This window comes from Aedes albopictus, chromosome 3 (genome assembly GCF_035046485.1).
Source record: "Aedes albopictus strain Foshan chromosome 3, AalbF5, whole genome shotgun sequence".
NCBI classification, from domain to species: Eukaryota; Metazoa; Arthropoda; class Insecta; order Diptera; family Culicidae; genus Aedes; species Aedes albopictus.
Window position 1 is genome coordinate 363,173,488 of NC_085138.1, and position 20,137 is coordinate 363,193,624.

The window sequence follows — 20,137 nt, forward strand, 5'->3', positions numbered from 1 at the left end:
CCGGCTTGGTAACTTCCCACGAACTCATTTACTTTAGGTGAAAGACGACGGAAGATGATCTGGGATAGCACTTTGTAGGCGGCATTCAAAATGGTGATCGCTCGAAAGTTCTCACACATTAACTTGTCGCCTTTCTTGTGGATGGGACAGATTATCCCTTCCTTCCACTCCTCCGGTAGCTGTTCGGTTTCCCAGATCTTGACTACTAACTGGTGCAGACAGGTGGCCAACTTTTCCGGGCCCATCTTGATGAGTTCCGCTGCGATACCGTCCTTACCAGCCGCTTTGTTGTTGTTGAGCTGGTGGATGGCATCCTTAACTTCCCTCAGCGTGGGAGTTGGTTCGTTCCCGTCCTCTGCTGCACCAACATAGTCATTTCCTCCGCTGCCTTGGTCCTCCGTGCCTACATTCTCTTCGCCATTCAGGTGCTCGTCGAAGTGCTGCTTCCACCGCGTCTGAATGCATCTTTCCTCCGAAATCTGGTTCGTGGGCCACTATGCCTTGTTGAAAGGATGTGTACGGGAGCGGATAAGTGGGATTCTGTAGCCTCCACGATCTCCCGAATCGTACTTGAACTAAAGAGAAAATGGCGACTAACAGCAAGTCCCATCCGGGATCTTGAGTCTAGCGGGTAGTCTACAGTACTAGCCAGGACCAAAGCTTTCAGGGGAGAAAGGACAACTTAAGGCGGTAGCTGATTGAATGCTTACCAATACAAAGTACTTATGTACAGTCTTCCTCTTCTCGAAGTCATCCCTAACGGGCGTTGAGAGAGAGAGAGAATTTGTTTTAGTGGGTCGATCCTCACATAACCACATAACATCTTGGGTATCTGATCAGCAAATTTTATCATTAAAAAAGAGATTTTCGGAAGCTTCTGAAGCTTCAGAGGGGTTCCAAGGAGTGTTTTAGGAGATTTCCAGAGGTTTCCAGCGGAGGTCCATAGGATTTCAGATGAGCTCCAGAAGTATTTCATGAAGTTTCAAAAGAGTTTCAATTCCCGTATGTTCACCTGGCTCAAACTTGAAAATGGCTTTTTCAGTCTCGACAATATTCAAATACTGCTATTTAATTTCGTCCAACGTTTCGGTCGCATATAGGACCTTCATCAGGGACTCAATTATCACAGATTGGCTTCCAGGAAAGATTCTTCACATACTTTAGGGCGTTTCCAGAGGCGTTTCATGGTGCATCAGAAGGGATTCCGGGAGTTTTCTGGGACTTCAGAGACAATCATGTGAGCTTTGAGAGGTGAGGAGGGTTCAGGAGGATTAGGGAGGTTCAAAAACGTTTGAGAGAAATCCATGATTCCCGAGGGGTTTTAAATGGGCTTCACGTGCTCTCGGATAAGCTTTGCATAAGGTTTTCCAGGGTGATTCAGGGGGTTGCAAAGGAATATTGAAGGGTTGCACAGACTGCCAGGGGGCTCCATGGGAATTTCAATGCGTTTTAGTCCTCGAGCGATCGCGCTGTTGTATTTAATACATCTCGTTGATAAAATCTCGCTTTTTGTACTCAGCATAAGGGTGGTGTTGACGGTGGTGGCCAACCGCGCGAGTTACGGAAGGTTAATTGAGGCAGTTCAGGGGGTTTCAGGAGACTTTTCAGACTAATTACTGATGGAACTGAGAACTTGAAGGCCCTTAAAGAGTCAATGAGCTCAACACTTGATAGTCTCGATAGTGGCGATGGGACCATATAAGACATCTAGTTAGGGGCCGTTCATAAACCACATAAACTTTGGGGGGGGGAGAGGGGGTCTGGCCAAAGTCTACGCTCCATACAAATTTCAAACTTTTTGTATGGACAAATATCTACGAGGGGGGGGTCTGAGATGGCCAAATTTTGGTCTACGTGGTTTATGAACAGCCCCTTACGTTTGTAGATCCGCTGACCTTTATCCAAAGGAGTTCTTGGAGAACCTCTAACAGACGTTGAACTCACCACTTGACAGCACAAATGTTGTGCATAAATAAAGTCAGGTCTTCCATTAGGAAACTTAGCTCGCGAGAACAGGTCTTGGTTCAGCGCATTCGGAGAGCCAAAAAAGGGGGTTCCAAGAGGCTTTAGGGGTTGTTTCAGAGGACTTCAGTATCGTTTTAAGGGCGTTCCGATAGGATTCGTTGGCGTTTTAATGGGATTACGGGAATTTCAGGGCTGTTTCTAGGGTCTTTAAGGAAGATTCAGGGCATGGGTTCTCAGGAGCTTTTGGAAGGCGTTACAAGGGGTTTTAGGGACGTTTCAAGGCTTGAACGTTTCATGGGGTTTTCGGTTTAACGTAACGATTTTAAGTGTGACCTGAGAGGTTTTATGGTCGTTTTATAACGTTTCAGGGATGCTTCAAAAGGTATTCAGATGCGTTTCAGAAAGTTTCTGGAGGGTTTAAAGGAAGTTTTAATGGGATGTGTACGTTTCAAGGGCGTTTAAAGGCATTTCAGAGGTGTTTCAAGTTCCAATAGAGCAAGGAATTCAGGAGCCCCCCCCCCCCCCTAAGTAACACACATGTCCTACATGAATTACGGCAGCGCAAATTTTGGTTGTACCTATAGAAGTTAATTTAACGTTATTCAAGCATTGTGTTAAAATAAAATAACGTCAAACTTACTTATGTACAACCAAAACGTTCGCTGTCGTAACACTTCTATGACATGCGTGTTGCTTAAGCCTTGAGGGCATTTCAATGGGATTACAGGAATTTAAGGAGCCTTTCAATAATATAAGGCACCATAGGTACCCCATGGGATTTCCTTTAGAAACCACCTGACCCCCTAAAACCCCCTAATACGCCCATGAGACACCCTGAAACGCTCTTCAGACCACCAGGTATCCCCGCTGAAACCCCTGAAAATCCCTGACACCTCCTAAAACGCCCCTGAACCTCTTGGAACTCCACTGCAATTCCTTGAAAGTGTTCCTGTGATCAATCGATAAACTTTTCAGAGCACACCGTCCAATGGTTTCTCGGATTTGTGCTTTTGAAAATTAATTTTGGCTGTGACTACGTCATATATCTGCCTTAAACGCCCTTGAGACCTCCTGCTACCTCCTGGTAAAAATGTATAAAAATAATCTGAATTATCATTAAAAACGGCTACGCAGTCTCGAAATTAGCAAACGAAGTTTATTTCTTGCCCAATGTTTCAACACGGGGTTAGTGTCTTCTTCAGGGGGAAACTAACAGACACTAACCCCGTGTCGAAACGTTGGGCAAGTAATAAACTTCGTTTGCTAATTTCGAGACTGCGTAGCCGTTTTTAATGATAGTTGAAACGATACAGTCGAGCCTCCACTAGAGTAATCTGAACAAAAAGACGTTTTAGTGTACAGAAAAGGTCCCACACAGCACATTGGTCACAAATGAGTCACTGCAGCTCAGGTTTTTGGTTGCATACGTTGTCAAGGGTGTCAGGCCATTCGGCCGAAGGTCATTAGGCCGAAGGCCATTCGGCCGAAGGTCATTAGGCCGAATGGTCATTAGGCCGAATGGTCATTAGGCCGAATGGTCATTAGGCCGAATGGTCATTAGGCCGAATGGTCATTAGGCCGAATGGTCATTAGGCCGAATGGTCATCAGGCCGAATGGTCATTGGGTCTTCTTCTTGCCGTTACGTCCCCACTGAGACAAAGCCTGCTTCTCAGCTTATTAACTGAGAGCTTCCTCTGCAAATGACCATTTTGCATGTGTGTATCGTGTGACAGGCACGAAGATACTTTATTGATGCTGAATCTACTGATATTTTACCCATGAATTTTTCCTTCTTTATATATAGGCTGTTCTTTCTAGTATCATTGCTGAAATAGTTTTTGGCGCTGAAACTGCTGATATTCAATTCATAAATTTTTCCTTCTTTAAAACATAGGCTATTCTTTCTAGTTCCATTGTTAAACTAGTTTTTGTCAAAAATTGTTGGAAAAGGTAAAAACAACGGCTAACTTTCAATTCGTCCTGATGACCATTCGGCCTAATGACCATTCGGCCTAATGACCATTCGGCCTAATGACCATTCGGCCTAATGACCTTCGGCCTAATGGCCTTCGGCCTAATGACCTTCGGCCTAATGACCCAGCATCATCCGCGAAGTGCAGAAACATATGCGCAACTTAACGCTTATCGCTCCTTCCAGTGCTATGTTGCGCAGCAAGTTTAAAAGCGCACCGCCCTGCTTCCGTTCATCTAAGGTTATGAACGATGTCGAAAGTTCATGCGCAACCCGTACGCTTCATTTCGATCCGTCAAGCGTCACACGAATCAGTCTAACCAGTTTCGTTGGAAAACCATATTCGATCACGATCCGCTTTCATTCCGTTTCTATTCAGTGAATCCTACGCCAACAGCAAACAGATGATGGGTCTGTAAGTTGTACTCAAGAAATTTATCAATAATCTGCCGCATGGAGAACATCTGATCCGTCGTTAACCGGCCCCCACGAAAACTCGTCTGATATTCACCGACGAAGGACTACTCAATCGGCCTCAGTTAGTTTAACAGAACTCCGGACAAAATCTTGTACGCTGAGTTAAGAAGTGTTATTCCTCTCGCACTCAAGTCGATGCCTTTTCTTGCACAGGGGACAAATGAGACTATCCAACCAACTAGCAGGAAGTTCTTCCTCTTCCTATATCTTCAATGTAATTCGGTTTAAGAGTTAATACAGCTACTCACAACCGTGCTTAAGAAGCTATGCCGGAAGTTCGTGCTTCACAGTAGCCTTGTTGTTCGTCAGTCCTCTAATGGCTGTCTTGGTCTTGTCTAGCTTTGAAGTCTCAACAGTCTGTCCGTTCTTCTTCTTCTTCTTTATGGCTCTACGTCCCCACTGGGACTTGGCCTGCCTCGCTTCAACTTGATGTTCTTTTGAGCACTTCTACAGTTTTTAATTGAAGAGCTTCCTTAGACTGCCATTACATGAATTTGTATATTGTGAGGCAAGCACAATGATACACTGTGCCCAGGGAGTTGATAAAATTTTCCCGACCGGAACGGGAATCGAACCTGCCGTGTCTGGCGGTCTAGGCTAACTGGAGACCGCAACAAGTCTATCCGTAGTCGTCGATTCGAATAATGTCTGTTGCTCTTCAATTGTAACCGTTCAACGATACCTGTAAGTGATGTCTCCTCCTGGTAGCCACCATTGTTTTTTCTGTCAGCAAGTTTCTAACACGCGCTAACCAGAAACTACTGAGACTCATTTTTTGATTATTGAACCATACAAAATTTTGAAAAAATGTATAGACTGTAGACTTTGACCAGACCCTTAATGGACCTCCACACACCTGACGGGAGAAGGTGCTGTTTTATTCGTGTACTATTGACAGTTTCGTAAAACCTCCGCATATAATTCTGTTCCATACTCTGTTGTGCCTGAGCTACTTAATACATTTTTCTCTTATAACATACCATTGATGAACAAATAAGCTTGAATATTTAGTAGTTTTTGTTGGTCTTCATCGTCCATGGACCTTAATACTCAATTAACTCTCGTCGATTTGTTTTGTATTCATTAACGTGTAGCTGTTTATCCTACACATACTTTCGAAGACTAACTCTCATGCATTTTTTATAAACTATAAAAGGTATCTACTGCTACAAAGAATTCTTGAAATATCCTAAGAAATTATAGAGGTTTACATAATTCGTTTGAGTGCGTGTGAGCATTTCTTCTCTTTTTTTGCGCCACGTTCGCATTGGAACTAAAAAAATACAGCAAAAATAATAGCAGTTTTGGTGGTCACATTATTTTGAGTAGCACTACATTTACTTAGGTACACCGGCTGTTTAGTGTGTGGTGCATTCGCTTCTATTCCATATCTCTGGGCGAAAAGGATTTCTAAGCGAATGGAGAACACTGAAAGATAGACCGACGGACGTCTAAACATGCAGCATCCACACACACACTTATCCAGTCCCAGTCTGGAAACACGCCGCAGGGGTGCAACTAAGCGCAAGCTTCTCAATATTCATTGAAACGCCCTCCTTAACTCGATGAGCTGCTGCTGCTAGCTGCTGCAAGGATGAGATGAGGGAACATCAGCATCAGCAGCCTCACCAGAAAAGTAACCTAGACGAACGGTGGTGGTTTATTGGAGTGGAAAGTTTCGGGGGAGAAGACGGTGGTGGCAAAGAAGTAAAAAGGAAAACGATTTGTTCCAGACAGCTTCAGACGTGGCAAAGCTTTTTCACTTGGTCAGCAATTTTGGGGGATGGTTATTTTTTCGAGCTTGAAAGACGTCTTTGAGCTGACTGCCGTTGGTTGGTTGGAACGAATGAATGGTGGAACGAACAGAACCAATGAAATTCGGCATACTGTAACGTAACTGCTGCATGTAGAACAGCTAGCTTTCACTTCACCGGTATGAATAGTAGATAATTTTGAAAAGCATTGTGTTTTAGTGAGACTCACTGACTGACTGACTGCAGCAGTAGTTTTGTTCAGTACCATTGGTGTAGCAATAAATGGCAGCAATGGAAATTCGGTTTCTGACGTGAACATGAACGGCATTAGTCTTAATCTTCGTTGCCTGCGGCGAGGAACGTTCTGTAGCTTCTAATTTGTCTGACTTGAAAAATGGAAATTTGTCGAGTTGTGATTAAGTGATGTGTAAAGCTGTTTGGGATAGTTACTGATTCTTTGGAGTATGGTGCTGGTGGCCTGTAGCATGAATAGCTTTCATGAATCAGTTTCATCCCTATGCTTTCAGAATGTGCGTCTCTGCATATAGTGTTATATAAGCAACTCAAAATCTAATTAGCATTGAAGAAGTTTTGAAAACTACTACAAAACTTGAATGGATTTATTATAATATATTAGTCAAATAGTTCTAAACATTCTTCTTCATTAACCATTCTTACATACTCTGTGATCAGATTTTGGAGCCTAATTGTTAATAATATTCCCTTTTCTTCTCTCTCCCTCTTTCATTGCAGATACGACTACGAGACTCTATTACAAAATTCAACATTCTGCCTGGTGCCGAGAGGACGTCGTCTAGGATCGTTTAGGTAAATATTTGCCCGGTTCTCATCCTTCCCTTTTTCCACTCCCAGGGACCCAAAAACCTATCTCCCGAAACTCGGAACAAGGACCCGAACCTCAACCAAGCGGGCGGTGGCTAGCTAGAAGAGTGATGGCGTAGCCTTTATCTTCAGGGTACTGTAAAATTATGTGATATTTCATGAATATTTGATAGCTTGACTGGTGCTGCTGCTGCCAGCAGTCAGCCCAAACCGTTTACAGTCTCGTCATTAAAACAAATATATACCGAAAAAAGAAGAAAAAAACAACCCAGCAGAGATTGGTTTTGCTGCGCTGCTGATAGGAATAGACAGGATTTTTTCCTCGGCCCGCGGGAGCTGATACGCGCCAAGATCCGTTCGTCGTCCTTCTTGGGTCCTTTTCTGCACTCTTCAGTGCGAAATTTTACGCCCGTAAGCTCCGGAGCTCCTTCTCGCCCATATTACCTACCCGTAGTTGTAGACTGAGTGGCTGGACTGGGTTGCTAAGCATAAAGATGAAGAGAAGGACCGGATGGATCGGACCGAAATTGGATTACCGCGAGAAGAAAATTCCTTAATTTTCTTTCCGTGAAACTTGAACGTCGTGGGACTGGGCGAGCGAGCGAGCGGGATCTTTGCGTATTCCCGGGAGCTAACTTTTGGGGAAGGTACAAAAACTGCTAAATGGCTTCATTAATTTGAATAATTTCGTTTGTATTGGCTTGAGAAGGGTGGGCGTCACGCATTGTTTACGGATGATGATACTTGACAAAAAGACTTGCAAAAAGATGACTTTGATGAAAAAATATGGATTGTTTAATAGTAGTTTACGCAACAAGGTGCAGAATGACGATTTTTACAGCACGAGTCGTACATTTATCCAACGAGGCTTGCCGAGTTGGATAATTACGACAAGTGCTGGAAAAATCGAGTTCTGCACCGAGTTGCGTACAACGTTTTTTGCAATTTCATAAATTACCCTTGATGAGTTTTAAACAAAAGTTTTTCATCAAACTGCGCACTGATGTTCATAGCCATGTTTAAGAAAATCTGATCATAACAGGTTATACTGTGCAAATGTCACAATTTTTCAAAACTGCGTCCAGAAAGCATCAAGAAGTTGATCAAAACAGAAAACAGTGCTGTAATGGTTCATTACGCAACGCAAATCAGTGCTGTAATGAACCATTACAGCACTGTTAATTTGGTTTGGGAAAGTAGGCATTTTCCTGTCAGATTTGCGTGAGGTAAAACAGCCTATTACGATGAGAAATTGCAAAAAGACTTAATAGGCTGTTTTACCTCACGCAAATCTGACAGGAAAATGCCTACTTTCCCAAACCAAATTAACAGTGCTGTAATGGTTCATTACAGCACTGATTTGCGTTGCGTAATGAACCATTACAGCACTGTTTTCTGTTTTGATCAACTTCTTGATGCTTTGTGGACGCAGTTTTGAAAAATTTTCTTGAACATAGCCATGAACATCAGTGTGCAGTTTGATGAAAAAGTTTTGTTAAAAACTATCCTCGAGGGTAATTTATAAAATTGCAAAAAACGTTGTACGCAACTCGGTGCAGAACTCGATTTTTCCAGCACTCGTCGTAATTATTCAACTCGGCAAGCCTCGTTGGATAAATGTACGACTCGTGCTGTAAAAATCGTCATTCTGCACCTTGTTGCGTAAACTACTATTTCGAACACTTTTTAGAAAAACGTTAAAGCTCTATCATCCAAACTCATATAGATTCTAATTAGATTCTAACCAATGTTATTATGAATCACACGATTTATTCCAAGAATTCTTATAGAAACTCTCCAAGATTTCTGTACAGAATCTTGCCAAATTCTTCTTGAAACTTTTCCAAAATATGATTGTAGATTTAGCATCTAAAGTTAAAATCCAAAATATTTCTTTAAAACCCTTTCAAGGGCTCTTTCATAAAAAAAATAAGTAAAAAAACAGATAACTGAAATTTCCGTAAATATGCAGTAACCTCTCACGAATGTCTCGGTAATCCTACAGAAGTCATCCGGAAATCGATCTTAGAATGTAGCATAGCATAGGCGATTGTGCACATCGTGGGTGGCTATACAATGCTCAGCTTCATATGTTTTGAAAAATCTAACCCGTAGTGCCGCTAAAATAACGTTTGGGATTAACGCTTTTTTCTACGTGTTTGAGTTGGTCGAAACAAGCATCACATTATATACCTGGCCACGTCCTTACAATCGCTGTGAAAGGGTAGAAATGTTAGTTTAACGTCTATTCGAAGGTACAGGGTACCCAAACTCTCTCCATAGACTTTAAGGAAAAGGAATTTGTGTTAGTAGGGTGAGATTGTTATGAAGAGCTCTTTTCGGCAATATAGAGCGCAGTTGACATTTGATGGATAGTTTACATATATGTTAAATGAACTTACCTCGATATACCTGAAAGAAAGTATATTAATATACAAAAAAAACATAAAAAAATAACATACACATCTGCATATCAATACTGAAGATATTGAAAGGGCCGAAGGATTGAGGCAGCCAATCACAAACACAAGATTGAAAAGGAAAAAATATATGAACAAATAAAAACAGAAATCGTTCGCAGTAAAAGTCAAAACATTAAAAAAAACTGAATCATCACAAAAACACATCAAGTTTTAATCCATGCTCCCACTTTAGACAGGAAAATAGCAACATTGAAACTCAATTTGGTAGATCTTACGCCGTAATGCACGATTCCAATGTGATCTATCCACGATACGGGTCATCCAGAAATCGATCTTAGAATGTTTCCAATAATGTTTCTATTAGTTTTTTTTCCCGGAGTTTGTATTACATCTCACAATGATATATTCGGACCTCAATTCACGTCCATTATAAAGGGCGCAAACAGTATGAACGAAAACAAGTCGTAATACAAATGATGCTTCCTTGAAAATAGAAGAACTAGATGCCATTGTATTTTTTACACTAAAACCTCTTTTAATGTAGTTTATTTTTATGCATTTTTATGAATGCCGTGCATAAAAAGTGAGAGAGCTACTCAGCATCAATATTTTGCATAATAAAATGTAATAATGACGGTCACTATGGCAACGGTGGCCAGGGGTCGTTCGTAGGAGAAAGCACAGAAAGGTAGCAGGAGAGTTTTAAAGGTTTCAGGGGTTCCAGTGGGGTACAAGGAAATCTCTGAATCATTGCAAGGGGGTTTGAAGGGTCCTATCAAGGAGTTTCAGGGGATTCCAGGGGGTCAATTGTATGAGATTGTGGGAACATTGATTTTCGGAGGTTTCAGGGCGTTACTTGGTGTTCGGGGGGGTTTCAGCGGATTTTAGAAGCGGTACGGGACGAAAACGTTTTCAGAAGTCTCCGAGAATCTCAGGTGCGTTACATGAGGTTGGAGGGAGTCCCAGAGTTTTTTTTTATGATTTTGGCGAAGTATTAGAAAATTTTCAGAGACACCTTCACAAAATCTGCTCTCTCGCACAGCCTTTGTGTGATATTTTCAACCGTTCGCTACAGCAGGCCAAATTCCCGCGTATATGGAAGCAATCGTTCACGATACCCGTTTTCAAACGTGGCGATCGTCATGATGTTACGAACTACCGTGGCATCACTAGTCTATCAGCTGCTTCAAAACTGTTTGAAACTATAATGCGTGGAATACTTCTCGAAGCTACAAAAAGCTACATCTCTAATGATCAACACGGGTTCATGCCAAATCGGTCAGTCACTACCAATATGCTTATTTTTATGTCGAAATGTATTACGACTATGGAAGATAAAGCACAAGTGGACGTAATCTACACAGATTTGAAGGCAGCGTTTGACAAAATTGACCATAGGATATTGTTGCATACATTGTCCCGTCTCGGAGTCGCTACGCAATTAATTTCTTGGTTGGAGTCTTACCTTACGGGGTGAGAGCTTCGGGTGGCAATTGATGGCTGTGTTTCATCATCGTTTTCCAATGAATCTGGAGTCCCTCAAGGAAGCAACCTCGGGCCACTACAGTTCATTCTGTTCTTCAACGATGCAGCTTTGGTTCTAGACGAAGGATTCAAACTTGCCTATGCTGACGATATGAAATTGTATATTGTGGCTCGTACCGAAGATGATTGCATGCGCCTGCAGAAATCTTTGACATTATTTGCAGACTGGTGCAATAAAAACAAATTGATTTTGAGCGTGGAGAAATGACAAGTGATCACCTTTCATCGCTTGAAAACCCCAGTTATATTTGACTACCATATCAGTGGAAATGTTTTGGACAGAGTTACCAGTGTAACAGATTTGGGAATTCAGCTGGATGCGAAAATGACTTTAGATCTGCATCGATCTGAAATTGTTTCTAAAGCGACCCGACAATTGGGCTTCATTTCCAAAGTAGCCAAGGATTTTTCGGACCCGCACTGCTGGAAATCGTTGTACTGTGCTCTTGTGCGCCCAATTTTGGAGAATGCTTCGATCGTATGGCATCCTTATCAAGTTACGTGGTGCATCAGGATTGAGCGGATACAGAAATGATTCATTCGCTTGGCACTCAGGAACTTGCCATGGAGAGACCCCGACAATCTGCCACCATATCCTGATAGATGCCGCCTACTGGGACTCCCAATGAATGACCTTGATCCGTTCAAAGTTCACTGTTTTGTGTGAATTAGTACAACATTTTTGCAGATATATTACCATGTTGTATGATGCCAAGTGAACTATGAGAAGTATAAATGCAATCTAATCACATGAGATCATATAAGATAATGATAAAACCAAGGCTAAATGGCGTGTTTAGGATATTTTTGTGTTTTACAATTTGTTTGAAGCTTAAAAATAACTAAACCTGTGACTAGATTGCATTTATACTTCTCATGGTTCACTTGGCATCATACAACATGGTAATATATCTGCAAAAATCTTGTATTGATTCACACAAATCAGTAAACTTTGACCGCTATTAAAAAAAAAATCATCAAATATCATGTCGGTGAAAAAAATGTGCATGAAAGCTTATGTATTTTTTAGGGATCGCCGATGAAAAAACTTGCCCGAACTTGCACGACTGCAAGAACGTCATATATACATTTTGCGTGATTTTCAGGAACTTTCTATAAAAAAATCAATGCATATTTGGTTTTTTTTTTCAACTAATTTCTTTGATATATGTTTTATTTTAGTATTTTTCATTATTACAACTCGAAAACGGACATTAAATTTGTTTACAAACGTAATTTAATGAATAAACTCGATTTTAGATAGGTATTTTATAAATCGACCAATATCTCAGGAACAGTAGGATTTGGAAATTTGACGTCTTCGGCAAACTTTTTTAGCATAAATAGCCGAACAACTTTGCCGAAGGCACCATACCGCTAAAATGAAAGATGGCCAAAATGACTTATAGGACGTTTATGCGAATAACGTAAGAAAAATATGCTACCGTTCAGAATATCGACCTTGTTCATAGGAATATTTTCTCTGAAGACACCAAGTGTGGATCTCGACATCTCGACGAGCTAGAGTTTTTTCCGTGTATTTTCAATCCAGCCCCAAGTGTGCGCCAGCTAAGAGTTGTGTGCTTAGCTGGTAGTGCAGCCTGGGCACTGTTGTCCTTCTGACTTCAGCTAGATTGAGGAAGAACGATTCGAGCGTTTGTTCACCAAGGAGGTGCGGCTCAAACAGCGTCTGTTCTGGCTTCCAGCGTCTGAGTAAGAAACGCTGCACTACGCCCAGCTAGATCCAAGGTGGTAGCCCCATCAGCGTGGTCGTTCCAGTGTTGGTTGGGACGTTAAACAGAACTGGCACGATGGCCCTCCGGCGAGACAGGAGTGTTGGCGTAGGCCCAATAAGCCACCCGTAAAAATCCCCATTGCGAATAACATAGGAGAAAATACGACTCGATACAATCGGCAAAGACCCACGCGACGAAATAAGGACTACGATTGGAAACTTGGAACATGGAATTGCAAGTCACTAGGTTTCGCAGGATGTGACAGGATAATCTACGACGAACTACATCCCCGCAACTTCGACATCGTGGCGTTGCAGGAACTTTGTTGGACTGGACAGAAAATGTGGAAAAGCGGGCATCGAGCGGCTACCTTCTACCAAAGTAGTTTGAGTATCAGGGACACTCTCGAGTCCCTTCGAATCTCGCAGAGGATTACGGCAAGGTGATGGTCTTTCGTGCTTGCTGTTCAACATTGCTTTAGAGGGTGTAATTAGGAGAGCGGGATAAACACGAGTGGAACAATTTTCACGAAGTCTGTTCAGCTGCTTGGTTTCGCTGATGATATTGATATTCCTCTCCTCTTCTTGGCGTAACGTCCTCACTGGGACAAAGCCTGCTTCTCAGCTTAGTGTTCAATGAGCACTTCCACAGTTTTCAACTGAGAGCTTCCTCTGCCAATGACCATTTTGCATGTGTATATCGTGTGGCAGGCACGAAGATACTCTATGCCCAAGGAAGTCAAGGAAATTTCCTTTACGAAAAGATCTTGGACCGACCGGGAATCGAACCCGCCACCCTCAGCATGGTCATAAATTTGAGACGATGGCGGAAACGTACATCCGACTAAAAAGTGAAGCCAGACGAATCGGATTAGTCATTTATGTGTCGAAGACAAAGAATATGATGGCAAAGGGCTCCAGGAAGAAATCAGCGCGCCCGCCACCCCGAATTTATATCGACGGTGATGAAATCGAGGCGGTTGAAGAATTCGTGTACTTGGGCTCACTGGTGATCGCCGACAACGACACCAGCAGAGAAATTCACTCCGCAAAACTCTACGATCGAATAAAATTCGCCGTAACACGAAGTTAACCATCTTCAAAACGCTGCGCTGATTAGACCGGTCGTCCTCTATGGGCACGAAACATGGACCCTAGGTGCAGAGGACCAACGCGCCCTTGGAGTTTTCGAACGGAAGGTGTTGCGTACCATCTACGGCGGAGTGCAGATGGAAGATTGGACTTGAAGAAGGCGAATGAACCACGAGTTGCATCAGCTGCTGAGAGAACCAACCATCGTCCATACCGCGAAAATCGGGAGGCTACGGTGGGCGGGTCACGTCATCAGTATGTCGGATAGCAACCCGACTAAAATGGTTCTCGAGAGTCATCCGACCGGTACAAGAAGACGTGGAGCGCAGCGCGCTAGGTGGGTCGACCAAGTGGAGGACGATCTGCGGACCCTACGCAGAGTGCGGATCTGGAGACAAACAGCCATGGACCGAATGGAGTGGAGGTGGCTACTATGTACAGCAGAGGCCACCCCGGCCTTAGCCTGATCGGTAAGGTAAGGTAAGTAAGTGTTCACGTAGTTCCCTAGTGGACAAAAGAGTTGAAAATTAGGTTAAGTTTATAATTTTTTTAAAAAAGAACAGGTTTCCTAGAGAAGTTTTGAATGGATCCCAGATGCACTCCAAGATAATACTAAAGAACCTTTTCACAAAAATACTGAAGGGGATTCCCACAGCCATTTTGAGCAGGCGTAGGCTTTTCAAAAGTATCTTCAACATATTTCCCTCAGAAATCCAATGAGAAGCTTTCAAAGAGGACTGCGCGCTAGCTTTCGGGAGTAATTCTGAATAGGCTTTCCAGTGAAATCATAGAACAGGCTTCCAAGAATAATCCAGAAAAGGCTTTCAAATTTATTCCCAACAGAAGATCTCCAAGCATTCCTTACAAAGGAATCTTTGTGAGAATCTCATCTAGTTTCGCAAAGAAGCTTCTAAAAAAAAATTTTGAAAAGACCTACTAAAACGTTCGGAACAAGCTTACGGAACAATAAATCGAAGTTCAATTAGTTCTTAGAAGGTTTTGAAAGCCGTCATAAAACTAAAAGATTTGGAGAACCATAATAACGCGTAAGCGTTTTCGAATCAATTTGACCTGAAATGTGTGATCTGTTTAATCTGAGTTTAATTTGTTCTGTACCTTAAAATTTCGCTCTCTTATTCTTAAATGGGGTAGAAGAAAATGTAGTTTGTCACTTTCGAGTAAAGAAGACTTAAAGTTTTTCATCAAATTTTCATCCCGTACAAAATGTACGGAGTTTCAAAACCAACCCAATTTTCGCCGATTTATTGAAATTTTTCTAATGATCGTAGAAATAACCCTAAAAAAGCTCCTGAACCTTGATTTTTTTTATATCCTTAGCTCACAATCGACAAAAAGGTCATTTACACCCATTTGCTTCTGAGCCCCTCACTTATTCTAGGACGCGTACGTATTTCGACTACCACATGCAATCTTCCTCATGATCAATTAGTTATCATCGGAGGAAGACTGCAAGTGGTTGTACGTATCTGTGGAATGATAAGCGATAGAGAGCAGAATTAAAAGGCCAATACTGATTACACTCAATCAAGGATGCTATTTTGCTAACAGGGTTCGAAAAGGCGGTACAAGCGCTAAAAATGCAATGTATGTTCGCAGAAGAATCATGTTTTCGAGAGGAACTTTCAACAAGTTTATCAGAGATCCAGAATTTTTCTGTAAAGCCAGATCATGGGAGCCTGTTAAGGATTTCTCTGTTAAAGAAGCCTTTGGAAGCCTGTTCGGGATAACTGAAGGGACAAGCACTTTTGTAAAAAATTACAACACTGCCGACAAACCTTGCTCGTCGTATAAAGCGGACCCAACAGGCGCGCGTCCTGAAAGTTTAAGAAACCTCTCTGAAATTCTCTGAAAAGTCTAACCAGGGTTTTTATTGGGAATGCCTATACAGGATTTCTGTGGTAGCCTGTTTAGTCACACAAGAGAAGCCTGTGCAGGATTTTTATGGACAGTTTATTTTGAATTTCTTTCAAACCCCCCGCCATGTTAAAGAGACATCTGAGAAGCCTTTGAAAGGTCTTTTGGGCTGAGACGACTGTTAAGGATTTTTCTATGAAGCCCTAAACAGGACTTACTGGATTCCAATAATGAACCTGATCTGAATACTTTTAGAAGCTAATCTATATTGCACATGAAGCCTTCGTAGATTTTTCAGGAAGCCCATTCAAGGATCCAGTAGATGAATCATAAAATATCTGCTAGATTTCTGGGTCAGTTTCCTTCCGTGTCCATCGAATTAAAGTCCCTTCTAGTCATTCGGAAATCTCTTCCCGAACTTATCTAGAATTCTCTTCCAGATATTATCCAGAGTCTCTGCCAAAATACTTCTGGCAGTCTCTTCCAAAACTCATCTGGAAGTCGCATCCAGAGCTCATATTTTTTTTATCTGTATTAACGAGATTTTTATCCCTGGGCGAGTTCATCTCGGGACTAACGCTTTACTTCCCTTCCGAAGGAAGAACTCACATTTTGCGAGTTTGTCGGGAGTGGGATTCGATCCCAGGTCCTCGGCGTGATGGTCAAGTGTTCTAACCATCACACCAGGTCCGCTCCACAGAACTCATATTGAAGTCTCTTCTAAAATTCATTACGTTTCTTTCAGTGTTTCTCTGGACGGCTCTTCCAAATTTATCTACAGATCTGTTCCATTTGGAAAGCAATTCCAGAATTTCTCAGAATTTTCCAGAAGTTTCTCCAAAATTTTTATGACTATCTGGATGAGAATGATATGTTTTGAAGTATCTGATTGATTGATTTGTCTTTATTAGAGAGACTTTCAGCCCTTGGCTGGTTCGTCTCTTTTGAAGTATCTTCCAAAATTGATCTGTAAATCTATTTCAGAAATAATCTGAAATTATCTTTATCGTTCCAGGTTTTACCACGATGTATCTTCTAGTACTCATCTAGAATTTTTTTCCAGAATTCATCTTGAAGTCTATTTTACAGTTGAAGTTTTATCCCAAAATTCATCTGGAAGCCCACCAGAAAGTCCCTTCCAAAACTCATCATGAAGTCTCTTATATTACAGAACTAATTTTGGCGTCTTTATTAGAGTGTATCTGGAAGTCTCTTCCAAAATGTTTCTCCGAGTATTTTCCAGATGTATCATCCAAAATACTTCTGGCAATTTCTTGCTGATTTTACCTGGTTCTCCCTTTCAGAACTCATCTGGAAGATTTGTATAAAATTCATCCGAAGGACTCTTTCATAAATATTACAAAAATCACTTTAGTTCTGCAGATGAATTCTGGAATTCTCTTCCAGGTATCACCTGGATGTTTCTTCTTGTACTCATCCAGAATTCATCATGAAGACTCTTTTAGAACACAGTTGAAGTTTTATTACAAAAGTTATCTGGAATCAACACGAAGTCTCGTCTACGACTAATTTGAATCTTTCTTCCTGAGTTTATATGGAAGTCTTATCTAAAATTTATCTGCAAGTATTTTCCAAAAGTGTCTTCCAGAATTTATCAAGAAGGCTCTTCCAGGGTTCTCTGGATGTCTTGTGCAGAAAACAACTGAAAGACTCTTCCAGAATTCTTCCAAAAAATTTCCTAAATTCTGGAAGGTATTTTCAAATGTATTCTGATCGTCTCTTCAAGAAATCATCATTAAGAATCTTTCAGAATTCACATAGAAGTCTCCTGGATGATTCTTCTAGTAAGAAATCACTTCCAGAATAAATCTTGCAGTTTCTTTTAGAACTCATTTGGAATTCTATCCCAGAAACCATCTGGAAGTCTCTTCCAGAACCCTACATGAAGTTTCTAGAAGAACTCAGTTGAACGTTTCTTTCTTAGTTTTTAGAGACTTCCATTCCCAAATTTATGCGCAACATCTTAAGCAAAAGTCTCTTCCAGAACTCATCTGAAAGTCCCCTCTAAAGTTCACCATCGATTTCCTTCCAGAAATCATTCCAAGAAAACTCTTCAATTCTAGAAAATTTTCAATAAATTCTAGATGAAACTTACACGTGAATTCTGAAAGATGCTTTCAGCAGCATCACAGGAAGATACCAAGGATACGATTTTCGAATGTTTGCAGGAAACTATTTCCTGAAGAATTATGAAAGACACTTCCATTAAATCAATAGATTTGATCAGATTTCAAAGCGTCTTCACGCACTTCTCCGAAAGTCTGCTCTATAGGTGCCTTCAGTATGCACCTCAAAGTCTCTTCAAGCTTGTATCTTTTTTTCATAAATCACTTAATCAGGTTTCGATTCTATCCAACTCCCCACCAAAAGCCGCTCATCCAATTATTCTTTATTTAAACATCTACACCCATTTCACCGTATACCGTATTTCCGTTTTCCCACAGATTCCTCGAAGCACTGCAGGCAGGCTGTATACCGGTGCTACTGTCCAACTCGTGGGTGTTGCCGTTCCAGTCAAAAATAGACTGGCAACAGGCGGCGATTTGGGCCGATGAAAGACTGTTATTGCAGGTAAGACATCACTTTATTAAATTGAATAGCTCCATTCCACGATGTTTCCAACACTGTAATCGCTTTATTCACGCAAACAATAATCCAACTGCTGCATGGAATGTCTGTCTGTAAATTTTCCTACGTTCGATATCTAAACGTCCCGAAAATCCACCCAAATTACCGGATCCAAAAAACAACCATTTCCTTCCACGTTTCCGTGTTCCTTCAAGATGTTGCGTTTCCTGGTTCCTCCCTGAGGAAAAACTCCCTTCCACATTCGGAAAACTTTCCAACCTTTCCTCTCCATTTGTTCGCTTTATTTGTTTCCTGTTATTTCCCTGTTTGTTTGCCTTATGGTCCTCCCTAGGAATTTCTCACCGCTTTCATCCTCTTTGTCGTCGTCGTCATCGTCGTCCTCGCCTCAACTCAAGTGGGACACGACAGCCCCAAACCATAAATTGAATTACCTATTTTCGGGCGTCGACGGTGGCGATGGTGGTGGTGGTGCGTTTCTCGCCATCACCAGCCAACAATTGCGTTTCGGAAGTTGATTTTTGTCGAGGGTGTGTCTGTGACCTCCGGGCATCATTTAGGCAGGAGGCAGTTTGTTGGACCGCCGGGCAGAAAGTAGAAAACAAAACTTTGTCGCCATCGATTCCGGGGAAAACGTGCCTCAAGGTTTCGTTCGTTAGGGTAAATGCGTCAGGAGTTAGATGTTGCCACCCACGTGAAGTTTAACTTCCCGAGTACGGTGGCAGACGGTGGGGTCACCGTCGTCAGCAACGGTCGCGTTATTTCAGCGTTCGTTTGGTCGGTCGACCAGGTTTCCCGTGCTAATGAGACACCTGGGAGCGCTAAATCACTCACTATTGCCACGGCATTATTGCTCCATTGAAAAGGGGAATGGCGCTTTGATGGCGGGTTAAGGATATCAGGGAAACATTTAGAGCAGTGATGAGCTTAGGGAGATCAAATACTAAAGAAAAGAGCTTTTCAAAAATCTATACTTCTTTGTAAATTAAAAATTCCTTTTGTGTATCTGACAGGATTCCACAGGAATCCTCGACAGAATCCAAGAAACACCTTGGCAGGGTTCCAGAGGAATCCTCGACAGGATTCCAGAGGAATCCTCGACAGGATTCCAGAGGAATCCTCGACAGGATTCCAGAGGAATCCTCGACAGGATTCCAGAGCAATCCTCGACAGGATTCCAGAGGAATCCTCGACAGGATTCCAGAGGAATCCTCGACAGGATTCCAGAGGAATGCTCGACAGGATTCCAGCGGAATCCTCGACAGGATTCCAGAGGAATCCTCGACAGGATTCCAGAGGAATGCTCGACAGGATTCCAGAGGAATCCTCGACAGGATTCCAGAGGAATCCCTGACTGGATTCCAGAGGAATCCCTGACAGGATTCCAGAGGAATCCCTGACTGGATTCCAGAGGAATCCCTGACTGGATTCCAGAGGAATCCCTGACTGGATTCCAGAGGAATCCCTGACTGGATTCCAGAGGAATCCCTGACTGGATTCCAGAGGAATCCCTGACTGGATTCCAGAGGAATCCCTGACTGGATTCCAGAGGAATCCCTGACTGGATTCCAGAGGAATCCCTGACTGGATTCCAGAGGAATCCCTGACTGGATTCCAGAGGAATCCCTGACTGGATTCCAGAGGAATCCCTGACTGGATTCCAGAGGAATCCCTGACTGGATTCCAGTCCAGAATCCCTCTGGAATCCTGACGAGGATTCCTCTGGAATCCTGACGAGGATTCCTCTGGAATCCTGACGAGGATTCCTCTGGAATCCTGACGAGGATTCCTCTGGAATCCTGACGAGGATTCCTCTGGAATCCTGCCAGGGATTCCTCTGGAATCCTG

At 42.3% G+C, this 20,137-nt stretch overlaps 1 protein-coding gene across 1 annotated transcript in view; it reads left to right on the forward strand.

The window, feature by feature from the left end:
• The window catches only part of LOC109411435 (exostosin-1), a 703,630-nt gene that overhangs the window by 631,121 nt on the left and 52,372 nt on the right, over positions 1-20,137 (forward strand). Inside the window, exons 3-4 of the mRNA XM_062855443.1 lie at positions 6,923-6,997; positions 18,148-18,274. Of these exons, the coding sequence (XP_062711427.1) occupies positions 6,923-6,997; positions 18,148-18,274 (202 nt within the window). The remainder of the gene's footprint in view (positions 1-6,922; positions 6,998-18,147; positions 18,275-20,137) is intronic.